We start from the raw sequence: 18,842 nt of genomic DNA on the forward strand, positions 1-18,842 counted from the left end.
CGTGTGTCCACCCTTAAAAACTAAAAAAAAAAAAAAAACAAAGCATGCAACTCGTCATTAGCAATAAAAATTTTAGGCATTTAAGGTAGCTAAAAGGTCAGCTACTAACTTATTTGCTTTAAAAAAATATTCCATTTTCAACCCTTTTCTCATTTAGAAACACCTAGGAAACATCATAAAAAATCTTGATCAACCCCTTTCTAACTTTAAGTCACCATTTAATTTATTAAAAAATACAAAAATAACCTGAATCAAGAAAATAAATTTTGGAGTTTTGATCTATTTGTTTTTGACAAGATGATTGATAAAAAAACATTTCAATGACACTTTTTTTGTTAAATAAGACTTGTTAACACCAAAATTGCCGGGTTTTTTTGTTGGAAAGTTGTCAACCAACTATTTTCTCTCTCCTCCCTCTTTTTCCCTCGACTTTTCTCTCTTTTCGCAAACTTAGGAATTGAACTATGAATAAAATAAAATTTTGAACTAAAACTTGAAATCCTAAAACTAAAAGGACTAGAAATTGAGTCAAGAAATAATATATAGACTAAAACATACTTTTATGTGGAAATTTGAGATAAGCCCATTGTTTTTATTTTTTTAGTTCTCAATTTGATCCCCTTTCTTCTAAACATCATTATGCTATAAATTCAAATTATATCTCATTTAATTATCCTCAAATCTAGATTTGGAAATTGGTCAAAAACTTTAATTCTAAGAAATATTTTATAAAAGAAAAACTATAAACTTACAAAACACAAAAAAATAGACATATAAGGATTCAATTGAAATAAAAAAAGAAAGAAAGAAAAGTTGGATGACAAAAACAAAATAAAAAATATATATAAAATTTCATTAACAAATACCTATACATGCTAAATTTTTCAATGTATACCATGCTAAAGTTATCATAGATTAAAACAATTAAATAATTATTTTTTCTTTAAAAGAAAAGCCATTAAGCATTTTATAAAAGATGGAACTATATGTTTTTATGGCTTAAAGGTGATTTTCAAATTGAATGAGGAAATGTCTTTTCACGTCAGCACAATAAAATAACTAAGGGTATTTTGTATTTTGGATTCTTAAAAAACAATAAAATATTTTGGACTAGTATCTAGGGGCTTCTGTGTCTTTTCCTCATGTTTATCTTCTTCTTTTTTTCCAATAAACAAGTTGATTGAAGAGTGTGTTGATAATTAAATAAATATAGATATTATTAAAAAAATGGTTTATATATGCATTACGTGCATCAATACATGGTTGAGGCTGCACCATTCAAACAGGGTAGTTTGATAACTAAATAGTTACTTCCAGAGCATTCAAATAATCTTGTGGACTCTTTTTCCAGATTGACGCCTACAACCTTTTTTCTCAATATTTTCTCCTCTTTCTCGATTTTCATATTTACTTCTGTAATTTTTCAAAGTAGTATTTAATTTTTTTCCTTTAAATTTTATTTATATTCTTTAATTACTATTTATTTTAATTAAAATAATTTATGAAATTAAAATTATTCTTTAAATTTTATTCATGTTCTTTGATTACTATTTATTTTAATTAAAATTATTTATAAAATTAAAATTATTTTTTAATTTTATCCTATGTTAATTTTTTCTATGACATTATTCTATTTTTATTTAATTTTTTATTAAATAAAATCATTAAAATATTTTAAAAATATTCAGAAAATTTATTTTTATAATATTGATAAATATTTAATTTTTTTATTAATTATTTTTTATTTTTCATTATTATTAATTTTTTTATAATCATATTATTAGTTTAACTAATTCATCGATTCTTAATTTTTTTTTATTTTTTTTAAAAATATTATTATCATTTAAATATTTTTTATATTAAAAAAATTTAATCTAAATTTGTTTTATAAATTTTAAGTATGGTTAATATTATAATGATAGTTATTTTTTAAAATATTTTTTATTTGAAAATATATTAAAATATTATGTTTAAAAATTTATTTTTATTAATAAAATAATTTAAAACATATTAAAAATTTAATTTATTTTTTTTTTCAAAATTTTATAAAATAGTTCCATCAGCTACTCTGAAACACTCGAGAATACTAGTTCTTTTAATTTAATAATAATAATAATTAATTTAATAACAAAAACCTCGTATATATTTTCGAGAAATCTATCTACCCAAAACCCATCTACTGTAATTTAAGAAGAAAATCTCTCAATCAAACCCTGGTGCTAGAGAGACTCGTCTCTCACTCGATCTCAACAAAACAAGCATACAGAAACAGAGAGAAAGCAAGAAAGCAAGCAGCAGCAGTGTCTGTCTATCTCAGTCGAGATTGGAGAAATAGAAGATGGATGCGATTAGGAAGCAGCTGGATGTGCTCATGGGAGCGAATCGAAACGGTGACGTAAGAGAGGTCAATCGCAAGTACTACGATCGTGATGTTTGTCGCTTGTACTTGGTTGGCCTTTGCCCTCACGAGCTCTTCCAACTAACGGTATTATTTTTATTATTCTTTACATCTATTTAATCCATATCTAATATTTCTTTATCGATTTCTAAAAACCCTGACATAATGTCTGCGTTTTTTTTTTGAATTTTAGAAAATGGATATGGGACCATGCCCGAAAGTCCATTCCTTGCAGCTGAGAAAAGAGTATGCTTCACATTTATTTGTATTTTATTTAGTTATTTACAAATGTTGAATTTATATAAGTGGAAGTTCTTATCACACTAGTTATGAAGAAGCGAGGGCGAAAGGTGTTGATAGCTATGATGCGGAGTTAGAGAATGTTATTGATAAGCTTATTGTCGAATGCGATAAGAAAATCAGTAGAGCACTTAAGCGTCTTGAAGATGAGGACGCCAAGGCAGCTATTGCTATTTCAGTTACTGAGGTTACCCAGGTGATGGGCAGCAGCATTACCACTCTTTTTATTTGTTTCTCTTTTATGTTATTTTGTTTTTTAAATGATTTGATTTTTTAAATTGCAGACTCCTGAGGTTATTGAGCTGTCGAAGCAGATTAAGGAGAAGCTGAAAGAAGCTGACAAATATGGTGAGATTTATGGGAGCTAGTTCTTTAAATTCTTGTATTTTAGGAATCCTTTGTTAATGATTCTATGAAATATGTTCGATTCTTGTCCTTCTGTTAATGTTAGAATACAGTAACATTTTCTAGGAAAACTTGGCATATTGGGTTTATATCAGAATGCAAATTATCTTTAAGGTTCCTGTTGTGAGCTAGTTTATGTGCCGAATTAACTTGCTAGAATGAAGTATAGTCCTTTGTAGACAATAATCGCTTCTCAGTATTTATCTTTAGTGAATTATATTTACTAGATATCATGAGAATATTGGAGTGTTTATTCATGTCCCCAATGTTGATGAAAAGTCTACCAATTAGCAATTATTTAGAACATTGTAGTTGTAGATATTGGAGTATGAAATAGTTTTAAGTTTGTTGAAGTTATTGGGATAGCTTGTTGAGTGTTATACAGTTGTCCTAACTGTTACCTTTTTGTTTGATTTAGAATGTAAGCTGTCTTTGTTATCACATGTATACAAACTAATGTGGATAGTGCGCGCATGGATTTTCCCTTTGTTATTTCTTGAAATATTAAGTGTATTTGGGTGTGAATTGGCTTGTGTTGGTTTTGTACTGACATAAAATCTTGCTATAAATCTGCAGATCTTGAAGGCACAACAGATTTTAAGATTCAAGCTTTGGAAGAAGTGGAAAAACTCAGAAGTGAAAGAGCAGAGAAGCAGGTATAGAGTATCTCCTTAGTTTGTTGAGGCCACTGTTATCTTCAGCATAGGCTTGTATGATTTTTTTCCCAAAAGAAAACATATTTCTGCAATCTTGAATCTCATTATGACTTCTATGGATGTGGCAATCTTGTGTCAGTCTGCGCTACTTTTGGAGGCCTTCAATAAAGACAGGGCTTCTTTACCTCAACCTATGCCAAATCCCCCACCAGCAGCACCCATGCTGCTACCTACTCCTGATCCTCGCACCCAGGAGATGATAAATGAGAAGCTGAAGAAAGCGGAGGATCTTGGTAAGACTCTAGTTGCTTGTACTTGTTTGTCTTTGAGGTTCCATTATATGTTTCAAATTAACGCAATATACTTATGTTCAATGGTTGTTTCCCATTGTGGTTGTGTTTTTCAAAGCTATAATAGTCATTTCTCCATGTTATCTTCCATACTTTCCTAAAGAACAAAAGGTCTAAATATAGAAAGATCCAAGAAGAAATAGTATTCAGTGACTAGCTCTTCTCATTTTATTTATTTTACATCCTCATGCATTTATAACTTGTTGGAAAAAATAGCAACACTTACTAGGCTCCTTGACACCCATTGTCAATATGATGCCAAACCATGTTTGTGCTTGTCAACAGATAAAGAGAACAATGCATTGGAAAAGAATACATCGATCAATTTCATTAATGTGCTACTGGGTTTGGTTGAGTTGGGCTTTGTTAAGTTTCATATTTTTGGAGATGTATAGTTGAATGGAGAATGTTAGCATAATGCTCTTTGGAGCCTCATTTGGTTGTATGAGACACTATGCTTGAAAATCTAGTGGAGGATTTATGTTTTTATGTTGCATGCAGGGTCTCCTGTGTGCAGTTTAGAGATTTGGGTGACTAAAATGTTTTATATTTTACCCTGCATTTTACCCTTTTATTTCCAGTATGTCTTGTGCAGTTCTCAAAATCTTAAACATTCTTCAGGTGAGCAAGGGATGGTAGATGAGGCTCAAAAGGCATTGGAAGAGGCTGAAGCACTTAAAAAGGTTCTTAATTTTTAAATTTTGGCTAATGTTGACCCTGGTGCTATACTCCTTTCTATATATCTTGATTTATTTTAGTTCTGTGGTGTATTTCTACCACTTAATACTTCTATTCTCTTCTTTTCAGCTTCCTGCCAGGCAGGAGCCTACTGTGGATTCCTCCAAGTATTCTGCTGCCGATGTGCGCATTGTGAGTATTTCTACTAGTTTTAATTTATCTGACTTCTCCCTCTTTTTGTTATTTTTCAATTCCGAAGGAAAAAAATCGAAAATGAAGATGACAAAGGTCACCAGTCTACAAATGAATCATGCCATTTTTTACTATCATAGTATTAAAAGAAAAGCTAGAGCTATGCATTTTGATACCTGATGCATCAAATAACAACCTGACTGCTGAGGCTTGTGTACTCTTCTCAAAAGCTTTTTCATGTAACGTGAAAATACTTACATAACCATCAATTCCAGTCAGGAACATGCATGTTCCAATGGGATCTTTGTAAGTAGTCAATGTCTTTCATCCTTTCAATAGAAATTTTACAATTATTCAGTTGAAATGTGCTTTACTTAAGCATGCAAAGGAAAAAAAATTATTTTGTTGTGGCAACGTCAGAGAAGTTGGTTATTAAGGTTGGTCCATGCTTAATAATTTGGGTTCTCTATGCTATCCACTAATTCACCAAATCTGACTCTTGTTTTTTGTCTTAGACTGATCAGAAGCTACGTGTTTGTGACATTTGTGGAGCTTTTCTGAGCGTGTATGATAGGTATAATTTTTATATTCTCTCTCCAAACAAGTGCAATCCTCTCCCTTTCTTTTTTTTATTTTCATGAGGGAAACAAATAGTATTTGGGTTTCAAGTAGTTCAGCTTTTGACCCAACTATATACCTCCTTGTTACCAGCAGGCTTTTGGGCCCAGTTTTACGGGGATAACTTTTGCAGCTAAAGAAAGTGCGTCATTTTCTGTTTTATATGTTTGTAGATCATGATATTGTTAGAATATCATGGGGCAACTTATTATGCGTGCACTTCCCTTTCATTGTTGACATCCTTTTGAAAATGTCTTTCTGCTCTTTTCAGTGACCGAAGACTTGCAGATCACTTTGGAGGGAAGCTTCATTTAGGCTATATGCAAATTCGTGAGAAACTCACAGAGCTTCAGGTATGGAAAATGAAAAAATTGCTTGCTTGGACTATTTGTCAATAGATCCATTTTCTTTCACAGCTTGTTTTTTCAGGTTAATTGTGCAAAAACTGGAAATCTGTGTGTTGAACAAACCAAAATCATCTCAATTGCTTATGGTCCCCAATTCTCTATTGATGAAACTCATATGTTCAAAATTCTGCTGCAGTTTACGCATTAAAAGCAATGGCTAGAATTGGCGTGCTGTGCTATGTGGGATAATCATTGTTGTTTTACCTCATCTTTGGGATATCTTTAAGTCGGTATTGTGAATATGTTGGCTCAGGTGCTGGTATAATATTTCAAATTATATTGTAGAGATTCTCAGTTCGTATTTGATCTGAGTTTTTCTGACCTCAAAGAAGAATAACCTGTTACTGTTTATTTTTCTTTCCTTTTCCTTTGCTAATCTGCTATGGCTGGCTGCTGAACTTGGAAAGGCAGCAACTCTTTGCAAAAGACACCTGGTGTATTGGTGTCAAATATGCAAATACATTGTGTCTAATCTGTATGTGTAGATTGGCATTATGTATGCTAAAAGATCATTAGATGTTGGATGTATCCTAGTATTTATCTTGTCAAAAGTTGAAAAATTTTGTTTCATGATTGCAAAACATCTGATTTTTGCTGACCTTTTTTGGAAGAGAATTATGTGGATCTTGATCAAAGTATTACAAAAAGTTCTGATTTGGTTTGTCAAAGAAAGCAGAATAGAAGATGATTTAATAAACCAGACTTCTTTTTTCTTCTTTTTCCACAATTTAGTTTGAGAAATATTAGTTGAGTCTATTTTGTCAAAGCTGTCTTCTTGAACTTGGGTTAAAAGATAATTAGATGTTGGATGTATCCTAGTATTTATCTTGTCAAAAGTTGAAAAATTTTGTTTCATGATTGCAAAACATCTGATTTTTGCTGACCTTTTTTGGAAGAGAATATGTGGATCTTGATCAAAGTATTACAAAAAGTTCTGATTTGGTTTGTCAAAGAAAGCAGAATAGAAGATGATTTAATAAACCAGACTTCTTTCTTCTTCTTTTTCCACAATTTAGTTTGAGAAATATTAACTTGGGTTAACAGTGATGGTGTACGGTATTCTTGTGATCTGGCTGTTGTAGTTGCAACTTACTGAAAAACTGAGAAAAAAAGGGGGAAAGAGGTAGGAAAAAGTAAAATAACCTTCACTTGCTGTTTATTTTTACTGAAGATTTTCATTGATGTGTGTTACCCTTGTACTTGCTGCATTTGTGCATCTATTTCAGTCTACATATTCCTTATCATTAACAAGTTTTCCTGTTTGGGCCTTTGGATGGTGTTGGACTGCTTGTTTGTTTTGGAGTGCTAAATTTATTGTGCAACAATGCTCAACTGTTCAAACATTTGCAGTTGGATATAGCTGTTCCACTCATTAAACCAGTGGCAGTTTTCATTTGGGCTTAATCATCTGTATATCAAGTGAAGTGATTTTTCATTTTATTAAAGAATGATTTTCAATTCTTCACTAATAATTTTCTAGGAAAAGAAGCACCGCAAGGGTGACTGGTTTGATGATCGAAGGTATTCTCATTTGAGCTATTTTGATAGATCAATTTTCTTATTACAATTTTCTTCTGTCTTTCCTTCCTTGACCTTCAAATTACTGATATTTCTATCTTGTAGATCAAAAGAACGGAGTAGAGACCGTGACAGAGAATCAAGCAGGGATCAAGATCGGGGAGATAGCCGTGACCGGGGGAGGGATTATGATCGAAGGAGCAGAGATTATGACAGGTATAATGACCGGGATCGTGGATATGATCGTGAACGTGAGCGCTCCCACAGTTATGATTCAAGAAGTCTTCACAGATCACGTTCTCGATCTAGGGAACATACTAGGGATTATGATCGCCATAGGTAGTTATTCTTCCCTGTATCTGACTGTCTATTTTTTGTTTCAGTTGTTTTTTAATCATGACTGCTCATCTCTTTTAACCTATTTTATTTTTTATTAGAGTTGGATAAATGTGTTTGTTCTTCTAAATCTAACAAAAGTCATTTTAGAGTTCAAGTAGTTATTAATTTTCTGAGAAGTTTTTGATATGCATCCACACGCGCCACTTTGAAAATAGAAATGATTCCTAGCATATTATGACTGGAAGATTTCCAAATGATTTCAATTAGTATATGTCTAAAGGGAGAAATTCTTAAGATTGTACCTCCCATATTGCTTGAGGGGGAAATAAATCCCTGTAATCATTTGAATTTGAAAATCTACTTGTAAGTGAGATCCAATCAATTCCTCATTTCCTTTTCTCCCTGGGCCTATTGATTCCTCCTCCGATTCTTTCTTCTCTTCGCCTCTCCAATTAACAGAGAATTTTCTGGGAGGGGAGTTGAGAAATGTCAATGCTCTGGACTTCCTGCTGCAAAATTTTATTTTTACAAAAATAGATTTCAACTGTTACTAATTCAAGTTACTAGGCTTTAGCTCTTATATCTATCTTCACTAAAGCTGTTTCCTTCGCATACAAACCAATCCACTCAGACAGTCCTGTGTTTACAAAATTAGATTTCAACTGTTAAGAATTTGATTGCTGTTACATTTGCCGTAGCACCCCAGACATAATGCTTCCCCTAGACTATTCAGTTAACATGTTAGCATATTTGGTCACTGCAATGTGGATTATTTGATTGTTTTTGGTTTTTTTGTTCGAACTGTTTATACTGCGAGCATGTTACTGATGGCTTCCTAATTCTCAATTTTTCAGGCACTATGACCGATATTAGGATCTTGTTGCTGAGCAGTTGGGTATGGAAATTTGTGTTTGTTTCCTAGGTCAGTAAACTTGTGGTTTTGAATCTCAAGTATGAGTTTCTGTCTTTCTGATACTTTCAGTGGAGTTTGACAGTTTTCTGCTAATGTCGTAGGCACCGGAGTTGAATTGTTTTCTAAGTTATTTATGTTTATAGTCATGCCTGTGCAACATGAATTTCAGAGCTGCGCGCCTTTTTTATTCTTCCCATATTATTATCCCTGCCTCCCCACGAGCTCACACAAGTGTCATGCGTGGCTCAGCCATTGCTAGGGTTTTATCTACAGAAATTTCCCTGCCCTTAATTTAGTTTAGATTCAGCTCTAATGGCTTTATGCTACCAGTTGTGTTGAGGATGCTGCTTTGACAAATTGTAATTCCTTTTCCTTGACAACAAATTCACAGAAGCTTTATTTTTGCGTTTGGGAAAGTTGGATTGGGTTGCCCAGCATGAAGCTGGTACCTGTTTACTTTCTATATTTGCTTATTAACGTGGTTTTTTTTTTTTTTTTTTTTTCCCACCAGAGTGAAAATGAGGACACATACATTCTAGATAAATGTTAGTAAAAAGTGTCTGTCCAGTGGCTGTGAGATGCAGCTGAATTCGATTTTGTTTTTCAAATTTGCCTGACATTTTGGATCTTCTGAGCATGTGCTCTCTCTTGTTTTGAAAAATCCCAAGATTGCTACACAAACATAGGTGCTTTTGGGTGCATCACTTTTTTTATTCTCTTTCTATTGGGGTTCAGAATCGAAGATGATTGTTTCTTTACTTTTTCTGAAAATTTGAAGCAAGAAATGTGGTTACTGGTAGATTTTGCTAGCACCTCGATGAACAGAAGTTAATCTTATTGAAATCTACAACTACATTCAATTTGTCATTGTTCAGCTTAAATTTCATTTTAGTAGTGGGTAAAGTGCCAATTCTTTTGCTTGCACATTATGATGTCTATTGAAATGTTTTTAAAAAACAGTAGTTACAAATTTAGCTATTTGCAAGCGGGTAAAAGGCACGTTCTATTGCTCATTTTAGATTCCACCGTTTACTTGTACAACCGCTAAGGATGTGGGCGTATGTCCAAGCTCTGTTATTGTTTGCAGTTGTCCTCTGCGTAATTTATGTCCAGCTAAATGGTTCATCCTTCCCGGTTCTCACAGTATTAGTCAGTGATGTCCAGGTCACTTTGGTTCTTTAGATTATGGACCCTCTGCGTGCTGTGCTGCCGAAGACTCGTTTTCCTTTCTTGTAGCCTGTAGTATGGATCTATACAATTAAGAAAACAACATGAGCAAGTTCTTGAAGCTGAGCGTGAAACTACTCTTGTTTACTGATTCAACCCTATATATCATCATCTCTTGATGATGACCTTTTTAACGATGTCGGACAGCTTTGTGCGTTTTTTCTGCTTATTATGTATTGGAGGGGTGTTTTCAAATGTGAAAGATGCTTTGCTGAGGACTTATATTTGATCCCCAATGCTTTTTCTACCAACGATAAAGACTTCTAATGGTTCATTCTAAACTGTTGAGATGAAATACATATGGAAAAATGTTGTGTTATTTAGTGAAAACTATTTAATGTATGCTTTTTCTCATTTGATTTAGATATTTGAGGTTGAAAATAAATTTAAATAGTAAAATTTGGAACATTAGAGCCCGAGTGACGTGCAGCAGGATCCATCGAGAACCAGGAGATGGTAGGGGAGCCCACGAATTCCGGGCCCTGCCTCACTATGGCTAATGCTAGGAGAATTTTTTTAAATAAAAAACTGAGAAAATAATATACCCTAGAAAATATTTAAAAAAAATATTACACAATATATATATAAATCTGAGGTGCAACCGTTAACAAATAACAATACCAGGAAAGGGTACAACCTGATTCATATATAATAATACCCTTTTTTATTTTGCACTCTCCTCCGTCGTATTTTTATTGCGCCTACTTCACCTCAAGGAGCACACACCCTCCCTCTCTGAAAATGGCTTCGATCTCCCTCCTGCGCCTATCTCCAATTCCCACACCAAAAACCCTATCAAGATCCCAGCCCTTTTCTTCCTTCAATCCTCCCTTAACTCCCTTTCTCAAATTCCCCCCTAAAACCCGTCTGTCACAACAATCCACCGTCACCCGCATGTCATACAATCCCACGCCTGCCACAGATCGGTTAGTCTCGGCCGTTTCTTACACCCTCCCTTTCTTTAACTCTCTCCAGTACGGACGGTTTCTCTTCACTAAATACCCTTCTCTGGCTCTGCTAGTTGACCCTCTAATCCCTCTCTTAAGCCTCTACAGATCAATCCCATATGCAAGTTTTGTGGCTTTTTTTGCTCTCTACTTGGGTGTGGTGAGAAACCCAAGTTTTAGCCAGTACGTGAGGTTCAATGCTATGCAAGCTGTGACGTTAGATGTTCTATTGGTGGTGCCTTTGCTTTTGACCCGGATCCTTAGTCCGGGCCGGGCCGGGTTAGGGTTTAAGTTGATGGTTTGGGGTCATAATGCTCTGTTTCTGTTTAGTTGCTTCTGTTTTGTTTATGGGTTGGCAAGTTCTGTTTTGGGTAAGACTCCTTATTTGCCCTTTATTGCTGAGGCTGCTGGTAGACAAGTATGAGTGGTAACTTCTGTTTTTTTTAAAAAGAAATTTCTTGAAAAAAAAAGGTGCAATTGGTTGAAGCCGTAGGTAAAAGGGTTTAGTACCAGTGGTTTGGTTGTTTTGGGGCTTGAACTTGTAACTGAATTGTAGAACTGAATGTTCTAATTTACTAGTAGTGGTTTCTTTCCAAGCGTGCTTTTTATTCTGACATTTGTTGGCCAAAGATGATGTCTGGTTATGTGAATGAGGAATTGTCTGCAAAGCATAATGATTTGTTATGAACAATAAGCTTACTCTCTCCGAGTGAATGGTTTTATTTTAACTGTGTTGATAATTAAATGTTGATTGGGATTTTGTTTTGTAAACTATTCCTGTCCATTCTTGTTTCTGTTGAAAATTCTGGGATTCTTCCCTCTTCCTACTGTGCACTATCGTTTAAGAGGGGTATCATCCCCATCTTCTAACGTATAATCGCCTTAGAATCATCCTCTTCTGAGTTGTTTTTTTGTTTGGATGACGGCATATGTTGAAACCACTTCACACCTTATTGGCGCAAGCTGGTTTGAAATTTGGATGTTGTTGTGTTCTTAGTCTTTTGCATGAAATCTCTCTCTCAAATTAAAGGGAAATATAGAAATTGAATCACCATTTTGTTTTAAAAAAAAATTAAAAATCCTAAAATATTCACTAGTTCTAGTATTTCAGGTTTTTGAATAAGAGGTTAGTAATAAAGATAGACATTGTTTTTACCATATTTTTTCCAAGGTTTCTGGTAAGTCAATGAACAGAGTCTTGCAATTCAATCATTTTTTTTTTAATATTTATGATTTTCGTTTTTCATTTTTATTAAGAAAACATTGTGCTAGGTTTATATCAGTTTTTAATACTATAGAAACTTGCTGACCTAGTTATTTAAACTAAGTTTAACCAAAACATTATTGATTTTATGAAAACTTTATTAAAACTTGTGTTTTTTTAAACATATTTTAATGTAAAAAATAACATGTGAGGTTCATGTTAATAAATATTTGTTGAAAGTTCATTGATATATTTTTTAGCATGTGTGATAATTTTTAAAACTAGAAGATTCATTTATCTAAATATTAAAAACAAGCTTAATCAAAACATTACTAAAACTTGTTAGTATATCTTAAACTTATTTTGAGGTTTAAAACAATGTATTAAATCTATAAGGGTCTCTAAAATTAAAAAATCTATTAACCTAATTATTTAAAAAATTTAAATAAAAAATATAAAAGAGAAAATCCTTAACACAAACCACAAAGAAAAAATAATATTTTACTAAGACTCGTATTATTCATCCTGATACGTGTTTTTGTATCAAAAGTCAGGCATAAAATGAAACAAAAGCAACTTAAAAGGACTAAAATGAAAGATTAGGCATAAATCAAAACATTTATTCCAAGAAAGGCATGGGCATATTGCTCGATAAAGGTTGTTGCTACTACAAAAGAAATGTTGTTATTTCTTAATTTAAAATCTCAAAAAGATATAATTTGAAATTTGTCCCTTTATAAATTTTTAAATATCATTCTTATTTTTTAAATTGTTTTAGCTTGATTTATTTAGAATTAAACTAAAACAAGATCTAGGCTATAGTGAGCTCTGGATAAATTCAAAATTTTCTATTTATGTTATGGTTTGAACTTCAAAACGATAGAAATAGGTTTTGGAATCTTAATAAAAAATTTAGATTAATATTTTAGCTTTCTGATTAGTACTTAAAAGTGCATTTTTATCATGGTTTTATATCATCATTTTGCACTTGAAGTATCAATAACTCCTTAACTAAAACATGTTTTATAATAATATATCTAATAACCTAAGATACCTTTAATTTGTGGTAAATATTCATTTTAAATGCAGGCCTATTAGATAAATGAAAGGATTGATTTATGAATTTAAGAACTGAAATTGAAAGGATAAAGAGATGGCCAAACATAGAAAAGAGATGTCGGTGCAATCCAAACCGGAACACTGTTCGGTAATTGGGTCATATCTGGAGCTACAGATCTCAGATTTAGGTCCAATTTATATGGATGGAAAGGTAAGACATAGGCCTACAACTTTCATATGGAGCCCAAGATCTAAAAAGGCCATTATCAAGTCCAAATTGTAGCAACAACAAAGAAGCCCGAATCTGTCTTCCAGCCCGAGCACTGTTCGGTATTTTGGCCATATCTGGAGTTCTAGAAGTCCAAATGAGCTGAATTTTTTACACAAGAAAGCTGAGACAATTGCCTACAACTTTCATGTTTGCAACTGGCTCCAATTTTGACGTTATCAATGACGTTTTGGGCAGACAAGAGAAGATAAGGATTGTCACCAAGTCAAAAGTTGGTCACCCACTTATCAATTAGTCATCAAATCAATAGTTCCCATTTTTGGCCTATAAAAGGAGGCATTTGCCATGCATTTAGGCATCTTGATTTCCAGATCAAGATCATGCTCTTCCTTTCTCTCTTTGTATTTTTTATGCTTTGTTTTCATTAATATTAAGTTTATGCCTTTCATTTCCTTTCCTTTACTTAGTTAACTTTTATGTTCTTATTTTGTTTATCTATTTTGCTTTCTTTCATTATGTCTAGCTAAGTTAATTATGTCAAGGTGAAAAGGTTACACTAATGGTGTAAGAATAAGTATAATGTAAACTTAATATGGACTTTAATGTTTGATACTAACATGTTTTATATTTGCTATCTTGTTCACTCTTTAATACTTTGCTTGTTAAATGACTAATCTTGATTTATGTTACATAACACTTGGTACAACAAATGTTTGGCACTTTCATAGCCCATAATGTATGGTATAACCGACACCTGAGCTATGAAAGGAACTTGATTTGTTGTTAACATAAGTTATAATCATGAATGCTTGACGAGATTTACAAGTATTAGCATTAATTGAATAAGATGACTAATGTAATCATGTTAACAATATATAATCTGATTGGAACCTCCTTTGTGTGTGGTTTATCAATCTTTTAGTCGTGTCACTTTCCAATAAGACAAATAACATCTTAAAACTGAGGTGTTTAGCTCTATTTATAATTCAAAAACTAAATAATATTCTAGTTTAATTAGATCAGATTATCTCTTTCAAATTAAACCTATCTCAATATATATCCTATTTTTTTTTCTATTTTTTTTTGTTTTGTTTTGTTCCCCTTTATTTTTTTTGCAGGTCATCTTGATAGCTCTAAAAAACTTCATTTTATTGAATCTTCACAATTCTTAGTGACACTATTATTATCTTCTTGGCTTCATTTTTTTTCTTTTTTGTCACTCTCTTTTTTTTTGTTGAAAAATTTGCTCCAAAACAGAATTAATTGGTATTTTTTAAGCCAAATTAAAAGTAGGATTCACATATTTTTTAATGTTAAAAACTTGTTGGAATTTAATTTCTAATATAAGCTCTTGGATATGATATATTAACATGATTAAACAAATTATGGGTAAATGAGAAAATGATTTCAAAGAGAACTTGGTTGACATATTTTTGGTGTTTATAGAAACCATTTAAAAGAACTTTATTCTAGATTAGATAAAAAAAATTTCTTAGTGTTTATATATTAGAAAGTTAAGAAATTAAAGTCGAGTTCAAAAGGCACTCAAGTTTTTAGAAGAGAGTGGTACTAAGAAAAATAAGGTTTGGGCTTAGACCAATGATCTTAAAAATGCATTTTTATCAAAGTTTTATATTATTATTTTACACTTTAAGTATCAATAACTCCTTAACTAAAACATATTTTATAATAACATCTCTAATAATATAAGATACCTTTAATTTATGGTAAATGTTTATTTTAAATGCAGGCCTATCACATAAATAAAATGATTGATTGATGAGTTTAAGAATTGCAATTGAAAGGATAAAGAGATGACCAAACTTAGAAAAGAGATGTTGGTATAGTCCAAACCGGCACACTATTCTGTAATTGAGTCATATCTGGAGCTGTAGATCTTGGATTTATATCTATTTTATATGGATAGAAAGGTAAGACACAAGTTTACAACTTTCATGGGGAGCCCAAGATCAGTCCAAATTACAACAACAACGAAGAAGTCCGAATCTGTCCTGCAGCTCGAATATTGTTCAGTGTTGGGCTCATATCTGGCGTTTTAGAAGTCCAAATGACCTTAATTTTTTTTTTTTATCCTAGAAAGCTGAGACAACTTCCTAGAATTTTCATGTGTTCAAGTGGTTCCAATTCTGACGTTATCAATGATATTTTGGGTAGACAAGAGAAGATAAGGATTGTCACCAAGTCAAGAGTTGGCCACCCACTTATCAATTAGTTATCAAATCAATAATTTTCAATTTTGGCCTATAAAAGGAGGCATTTGCCATGCATTTAGGCATCTTGGTTTCCAGATCAAGATCATGCTCTTGCTTTCTCTTATTATATTGCTCAAGTTTTGCTTTCATTAATATCAAGTTTATGCCTTTCATTTCCTTACCTTTACACACTTTTATAGCATATACTGTATGGTATAATCGACACCTCAGCTAAGAAAGGAACTTGATTTGTTGTTAACATAAGTTATAATCATGAATGCTTGACAACATTTACAAGTATTAGCATTATTCGAATAAGATAACTAATGTAATCATGTTACCAATTTATAATCTAATTAGAATCTGCTTTGTGTGTGGTTTTCAATTGAATAATAAGAGTTTATATTATACTTGTTTGACATATCATTAGTGAATTCTCTAACCTTAATGTTTATTGTTATCATTATTTAATTCTTACATTAATCTGTCATCTCAAATTTCTCATCAACTTTTTCTTCTTCTTTTTCTTCTTTTTCTTCTTTATTTTTATTATTACTATTATTATTATTACTACTACTATTACTGTTACTATCACTAGTACTAGTACTACTGCTACTGCTACTGCTACTACCACTACCACTATTATTATTATTATTATTGTTACTTTTGTCATTGTTATTATATTATTGTTATTTATAATTTATACAATTAACCTTCTTGTAGTTTGACTCTAGTCTTGCTACTTTATTTATTACTTCGATACTTCTACACTTGGGAGAAGACATCAATCTTTTGGTCGTGTCAACTTTTTGGCACCATTGCTGATTAGTATTTAACAGTGCATTTTTTTTCAAGGTTTTGTGTCATCATTTTGTACTTGAAGTATCAATAACTCTTTAACTAAAGCATGTTTTATAATAATATATATAATAATATAAAATACCTTTAATTTGTGGTAAATGTTCCTTTTAAATGCAGGCCTATCAGATAAATGAAATGATTGATTGATGAATTTAAGAATTGAAATTGAAAGGACAAAGAGATTGCCAAACTTAGAAAAGAGATGGCAGTGCAATCCAAACTGTAGATCTCAGATTTAGGTCTACTTTATATGGATGGAAAGGTAAGACATAGGCTTACAACTTTCATATGAAGCCCAAGAGTTAACAAGACCATTTTCAAGTCCAAATTGTAGCAGCAATAAAGAAGTCCGAATCTGTCTTCCAGCCCAAGCACTGTTTAATGTTTAGCCCATATCTGAAGTTCTAGAAGTCCAAATGATCTGAAGTTTTTACACAAGAAAGCTAGGACAATTTCCTATAATTTTCATGTTTTCAAGTGGCTCCAATTTTGACGTTATCAATGATGTTTTGGGCAGACAAGAGAAGATAAGGATTGTCACCAAGTCAAGAGTTGGTCACCCACTCATCAATTAGTCATCAAATCAATAGTTCCCTATTTTGGCCTATAAAAGGAGGAATTTGCCATGCATTTAGGCATCTTGGTTTCGAGATCAAGATCATGCTCTTGCTTTCTCTCTTTGTATTTTTTGTAATGTTTATGCTTTGCTTTCATTAATATCAAGTTTATGTCTTTCATTTCCTTTCATTTACTTAGTTAACTCTTCTTTTATTTATGTTCTTATTTTGTTTAATTATTTTTCTTTCTTTTATTATGTTTAGTTAAGTTTATTATGTCAAGGTGAAAGGTTACACTAATGGTGTAAGAATCAGTATAATGTAAACTTAATATGGACTTTAATGTTTGATCCTAACATGTTTTGTATTTGTTATCTTGTTCACTCTTTAATACTTTGCTTGTTAAATGACTAATCTTTATTTATGTTGTATAACACTTGGTACAACAAATGCTTGACACTTTCATAGTTCATACTGTATGGTATAACCGATACCTGAGCTATGAAAGGAACTTGATTTGTTGTTAACATAAGTTATAATCATGAATGCTTGACAAGATTTACAAGTATTAGCATTAATCGAATAAGATGACTAATGTAATCATGTTAACAATCTATAATCTGATTGGAACCTCTTTTGTGTGTGGTTTTCAATTGAATCATGTAATCATCTTCTTCTTCTTTTTCTTTACTACTACTACTACTACTAGTATTATTATTGCTACTATTATTGTTGTTGTTGTTATTGTTACTATTATTGTTGTTTATAATTTATACAATTAACCGCCCTATGGTTCGACCCCAGTCTTGCCAGGTTATTTATTACCTCAATACTCCTACACTTGGAAGAAAACAACAATCTTTTAGTCATGTCAGTTGCCGGGGAGGTAAGTTCTTGTACAAATTATAATATTTATTTTATTTTCACTTTTCACTTTTCTTGTATATAACTTTGTTTCTTTTTTTTATTTCTTGTTCTTTTGTTTTCTTCTTCCTTTTATTCTACTCCTACACGTGTAAGAGAGTGTGGTCACATACATTAAGTGGTAGACTTTGTAGGGTATCCTCATCATTTTCAGAAAATATGGCCGAAGAAGATAATCAATCACTTCAAAATGAGAATAATGAGAATAACCGTGCTAGAACACTTAGAGACCACATGAATCCCACAAGAACAAGTGCACCATCATGCATAGTTTTTCCTCCTGATGCATCTCATTTTAATTTTAAACCAGGCATTATTCAACTTTTACCTTCTTTTCATGGCTTAGAATTGGAAAATCCATACTTGCATTTAAGGGAATTTGAGGAGGTGTGCAACACATATAATAACTTAAATTGTAGCATGAACACCATCAGATTAAAGCTTTTTCCTTTTTCATTAAAAGATAAAGCTAAAACATGGCTACAAAATTTAAGACCAGGATCCATTCGTGCTTGGGATGAAATGCAACAACAATTTTTAAAGAAGTTTTTCCCATCTCATAGAACAAACTCTTTCAAGAGACAAATCACCACTTTCACTCAAAAACCAGGAGAAACATTTTACAAATGTTGGGATAGGTATCGAGACTTGCTTAGTACTTGCCCTCATCATGGTTTTGAAACATGGAGATTGGTTTCACATTTCTATGAAGGGTTAACACCTAAAGATAGGCAAATGGTTGAATTGATGTGCAATGGAACTTTTGAAGATAAAGACCCTGATGAAGCAATGAAGTACTTAGACTTGTTAGCTGAAAATGCTCAAAATTGGGACACCGCGGGTACAT

The 18,842-nt window shown here is 32.1% G+C and overlaps 2 protein-coding genes across 3 annotated transcripts; both read left to right on the plus strand.

Annotated features, from left to right (window-relative positions):
* Positions 1 to 2,146: 2,146 nt before the first annotated feature.
* On the plus strand, positions 2,147 to 9,215 carry LOC105114577 (putative RNA-binding protein Luc7-like 2). Of its 2 annotated transcripts, XM_011011154.1 has the most exons (13): positions 2,148 to 2,485; positions 2,592 to 2,644; positions 2,726 to 2,894; positions 2,983 to 3,046; positions 3,680 to 3,759; positions 3,899 to 4,052; positions 4,731 to 4,792; positions 4,917 to 4,979; positions 5,495 to 5,553; positions 5,869 to 5,950; positions 7,485 to 7,525; positions 7,628 to 7,861; positions 8,716 to 9,215. In XM_011011154.1, the coding sequence occupies exons 1-13, from the start codon at positions 2,339 to 2,341 to the stop codon at positions 8,732 to 8,734; spliced, it is 1,227 nt and encodes a 408-aa protein (XP_011009456.1). In that variant the 5' UTR covers positions 2,148 to 2,338; the 3' UTR covers positions 8,735 to 9,215. The 2 variants fall into 2 exon arrangements, 1 of the variants encoding a protein (XP_011009456.1); XR_840164.1 differs by lacking the exons at positions 7,485 to 7,525; positions 7,628 to 7,861; positions 8,716 to 9,215 and adding exons at positions 6,141 to 6,789; positions 7,041 to 7,110 and having other exon boundaries at positions 2,147 to 2,485.
* A 1,412-nt stretch (positions 9,216 to 10,627) lies between these two features.
* Positions 10,628 to 11,714, plus strand: TIC20-II (chloroplast import component Tic20-II). Its single transcript, XM_011011155.1, has one exon. The coding sequence runs from the start codon at positions 10,743 to 10,745 to the stop codon at positions 11,370 to 11,372; it is 630 nt and encodes a 209-aa protein (XP_011009457.1). The 5' UTR covers positions 10,628 to 10,742; the 3' UTR covers positions 11,373 to 11,714.
* The last annotated feature ends 7,128 nt before the right edge of the window (positions 11,715 to 18,842 follow it).

This window comes from Populus euphratica, unplaced genomic scaffold (genome assembly GCF_000495115.2).
Source record: "Populus euphratica unplaced genomic scaffold, PopEup_1.0 scaffold548.1, whole genome shotgun sequence".
Classification (NCBI taxonomy): domain Eukaryota; kingdom Viridiplantae; phylum Streptophyta; class Magnoliopsida; order Malpighiales; family Salicaceae; genus Populus; species Populus euphratica.

Coding starts and splice junctions, on each gene's coding strand:
- LOC105114577 (XM_011011154.1), top strand. CDS start 2,339: ATGGATGCGATTAGGAAGCAGCTGGATGTGCTCATGGGAGCGAATCGA. Junction 2,645..2,725: donor TCCTTGCAGCTGAGAAAAGA/GTATGCTTCACA, acceptor TTATCACACTAG/TTATGAAGAAGCGAGGGCGA. Junction 4,793..4,916: donor AGGCTGAAGCACTTAAAAAG/GTTCTTAATTTT, acceptor TCTTCTTTTCAG/CTTCCTGCCAGGCAGGAGCC.
- TIC20-II (XM_011011155.1), top strand. CDS start 10,743: ATGGCTTCGATCTCCCTCCTGCGCCTATCTCCAATTCCCACACCAAAA.